General features: G+C 33.1%; 1 protein-coding gene across 1 annotated transcript; it reads left to right on the forward strand.

Moving 5' to 3' along the window:
* Positions 1–319: 319 nt before the first annotated feature.
* On the forward strand, positions 320–1,197 carry LOC147406226 (E3 ubiquitin-protein ligase RHA2A-like). The gene has a single exon (XM_086434191.1). The coding sequence runs from the start codon at positions 573–575 to the stop codon at positions 1,092–1,094; it is 522 nt and encodes a 173-aa protein (XP_086290317.1). The 5' UTR covers positions 320–572; the 3' UTR covers positions 1,095–1,197.
* The last annotated feature ends 1,986 nt before the right edge of the window (positions 1,198–3,183 follow it).

A 3,183-nucleotide genomic window follows, 5' to 3' on the forward strand; every position in this document is an offset into this window, starting at 1 on the left:
AGATTCTGTAGCTAATTTTATTATTCAACTAACCTCATGGGGAAAGCCTATCAACAAAACTTAACTCAATTGCTCACAAATTGTCACCAAATGACAAATGTAGACTCTTGTCTTCTCATGTGGATTACAACTATAAGAGTTTGTAGCTTTTAGAAATAAGATGTAAATCATTCAAAGCTAATTTTGGAATTACATGCTAAAAACCCTTAAACCATGGGTCCACTCCCACACGTGTTTCCATTTGAACCAAATGCTCCAACTCTTAAGGGTTCGGAATCAAAATAAAAAATAAAATACAAAGAAGTAAAAAAAAAAAAATAGAAGAAAACTCTGGAAGGCAAAATAAATTCAGTTTCACACACCCCTTCTTGCGCTCTTGTCCTCTGTCTCTCTCTCACTCTGTCTCTCTCTCTCTCTCTCTCACGTAAGAGAGATCGATAAAGACACACCGGTGACTCGAACCTCTGTCCTCGTCCCTCTCTTCCCTCTTTAAAACCCTCTTTTTACCCCTCTCGAAAATCAAAATATTCTCAAAAATCGAAAAAATTCAAGAAAAAAAGTGAGAAAAATCGATGGGGTTATCAAGCAGCATGAACGATGTGTCATCCGATTCGATCCCTCTACTTTTGGTAGCAATCATCGCAAGTTGTGTCAGATGTCTTCGATCTTTGTTCTCAGGGTTTCTCCAATCGATGGGGTTCTCTTGGTTTGATTCTGCTTCAGGAGATGTTTTAGTTGGGGAAAGTGGGCTATTTGGCGCTATGGGTACAGGTTTGGCTGGATTGATCGTCTTGAGTGAACAAAGGAACGTTAATCGTGTTTTTTGTTATAATAGAGATGGAGAAGTAGATGGAGAAGGAGGGGGTGTTGAAAGAAATTGTGTGGTGTGTTTGTGTAGGTTAAGAGATGGGGAAGAGGTGCGAAGGTTAGAGTGTCGCCATGTGTTTCATAAGGAGTGTTTGGATGGGTGGTGGTTAGATCATCTCAACTTGACTTGTCCGCTTTGTAGGTCTCCTTTGGTCTCTGAAGAGAGACTCGCTGATACTCAGAAACGTGTTGCTGGAGATCTCGTTGCTTGGTTTTCTATGCGATGATGTTTTATTTTTTTCTTCTTTTTTTTTCTCATGATGATGGGTTATGTATGAATGATGTATGGTGATGATCATGACATACCAGAGTTTTTTTTTTTTTTTCTTTCCCACTTTTTCTGAGTTTTTTTTTTTTTTTTTTAATTTGAAGGGCTCTTTATGTTTTTCTAGAACAGTTGTAAATTCTGTGCTTTAGCTTCAATGTGAAATAAGAGTTCTTTTTTAGTTATAAACATTTTTGTTTTTAAATTTATTTATTGGTTTGTTTTTTTTTTTTTTGGGAGAGATTGAAGAATCCAGTAAGTTTAGCTATAAGTAAAAGTTGATGTGCCAATAGAAGCTATTTCTTAAAACACTAGTGAATATTTTACATTTTTTTTTTTCAAAAATAAATATTCAAAATATCTTTTTTATCTTTAGCAATTCTGGGCATTTTCATCTTTCAAATTCATAAAATGAGAGATTGCCCAGGGAGTGACTAAAATGTTGGAATGCGTTAAGGTATATATTTTTTTAATTTTAAAATTTTAAAATTTTAAAAACTATTATTTTTTTTTTACAATTATTTGTTTTTAACAATATTTTTTAATTTATGATTAGAATTGTGAATGATAATTATTGACGGTTGGCCCAAGCCAACAAGAAGAGGATTGAGTTTAAGCGGTCCAATAACGTTGGATATTTGGTGTCAAACGAACGGCTAGAATAGTGATTAGCAAAGTTTGTTCCAGTTCAGCCTTTTGTCGGACAGAATTTCTCAGTGGGTCCAATCACTTTTACACAGTACAGGTGGGTTTGGGTTGAGACGTGAGAGTTGAAATATATAAATTGTTTATTGTTTTTACATACAAGAAAGAAAATTTTATACATTCCGAGGAAAGAAGGAGATGATGGAAACTAGGGATTAATTTTGATTTTTGAGTCCGCATAGCCTTTCTAAGTGCACGTTTCGATGCAAAATGGAATGTAGAAAGTAATTTGTAAGAAAGTAGATTTAGGAGAAAGTAATTTTTTGAAAATGGAAGGTTTTTTTTTTCTTTTAAAGTAATTTTATAAAATGAATCCAAATAATTTTTTTTTTTTTTTTTCAACTTTCAAAAGTAAGAAAAATTACTTTTTCATGTGTATTCAAATGGATTCTAAGTTAGTAAAGATTTCACCCTCACTAAGAGTGCTTGGGTCACCTTGTGACATTCAAAAACAAAATCTGATGCTTCGGGGTTGTAAAGCAAAATAATTTATGAAATTTATAAAAAAAAAAGTTTTTTTCATCGTTAAATTTCAATTTTAAATTTGGGAGTTATGTGGAGGTTCAATTGTTGTCCATGTTCAAAATCATGGATTGAATTCAAAAGAAACTATTTTTTGATTTATTTATTTATTTGGATTTGAGTTTTTTGGAGAAACTTAGAGAGTTGTGGTGTTGGATTGTTGATGTGAAAATCCATTTGAGCAAAACGACCCTTAGGCTTAAGATCTTACAAAGTTAAGTAAGGAAAAGGTTTCTTTTGATTTTTTTGGGATTTATTTTGGATAGTCGTTAAATATTAGTAGATTTTTGGGTGACTTACATTGCGTTTGAATAGTACTACGTGAGTACTTCTAAAAATACTTATGTATCCATTTGAAGAAAAACACTAGTGCCCAAAGTTACTCTACCCAAGAAAGAAAAGTCCTGTGATGCTCTAGGTTTTGGTTTATTATTGAGGCACCCATGTACATAAATCTTAAGGTATGTTTGTTTTAATTATTTTTTTAATGACTTTTTGGGTTTTGAGTTGAAAAAACATGTTTGTTGGTAAAGTCTTGCTAAGGCTACTTTCACACGAGAGCCACTATGAGAAGTCAACACCGAAAAGAATATGGGGAAAAAACTAATATTTCAACCTTCATTCTTCTTAACTCATCGATCAAACAACAGAATCAAATCGACCTCTCTCTACTACGTTTTCGCTAGTTTCTATAATAAATAAAATTCTTTTGGAGGCAGTTTCCTGAACTCTGAGTATCTACTTCTCCTAAACATGGAATCCTGAAGCAAACGCTAGAATTCGTAAGAAACATCCCTTAGCATATTTGAGATATCATCCTTGGA

This window comes from Akebia trifoliata, chromosome 3, assembly GCF_017979445.1.
Source record: "Akebia trifoliata isolate Shusen 1 chromosome 3, ASM1797944v1, whole genome shotgun sequence".
NCBI classification, from domain to species: domain Eukaryota; kingdom Viridiplantae; phylum Streptophyta; class Magnoliopsida; order Ranunculales; family Lardizabalaceae; genus Akebia; species Akebia trifoliata.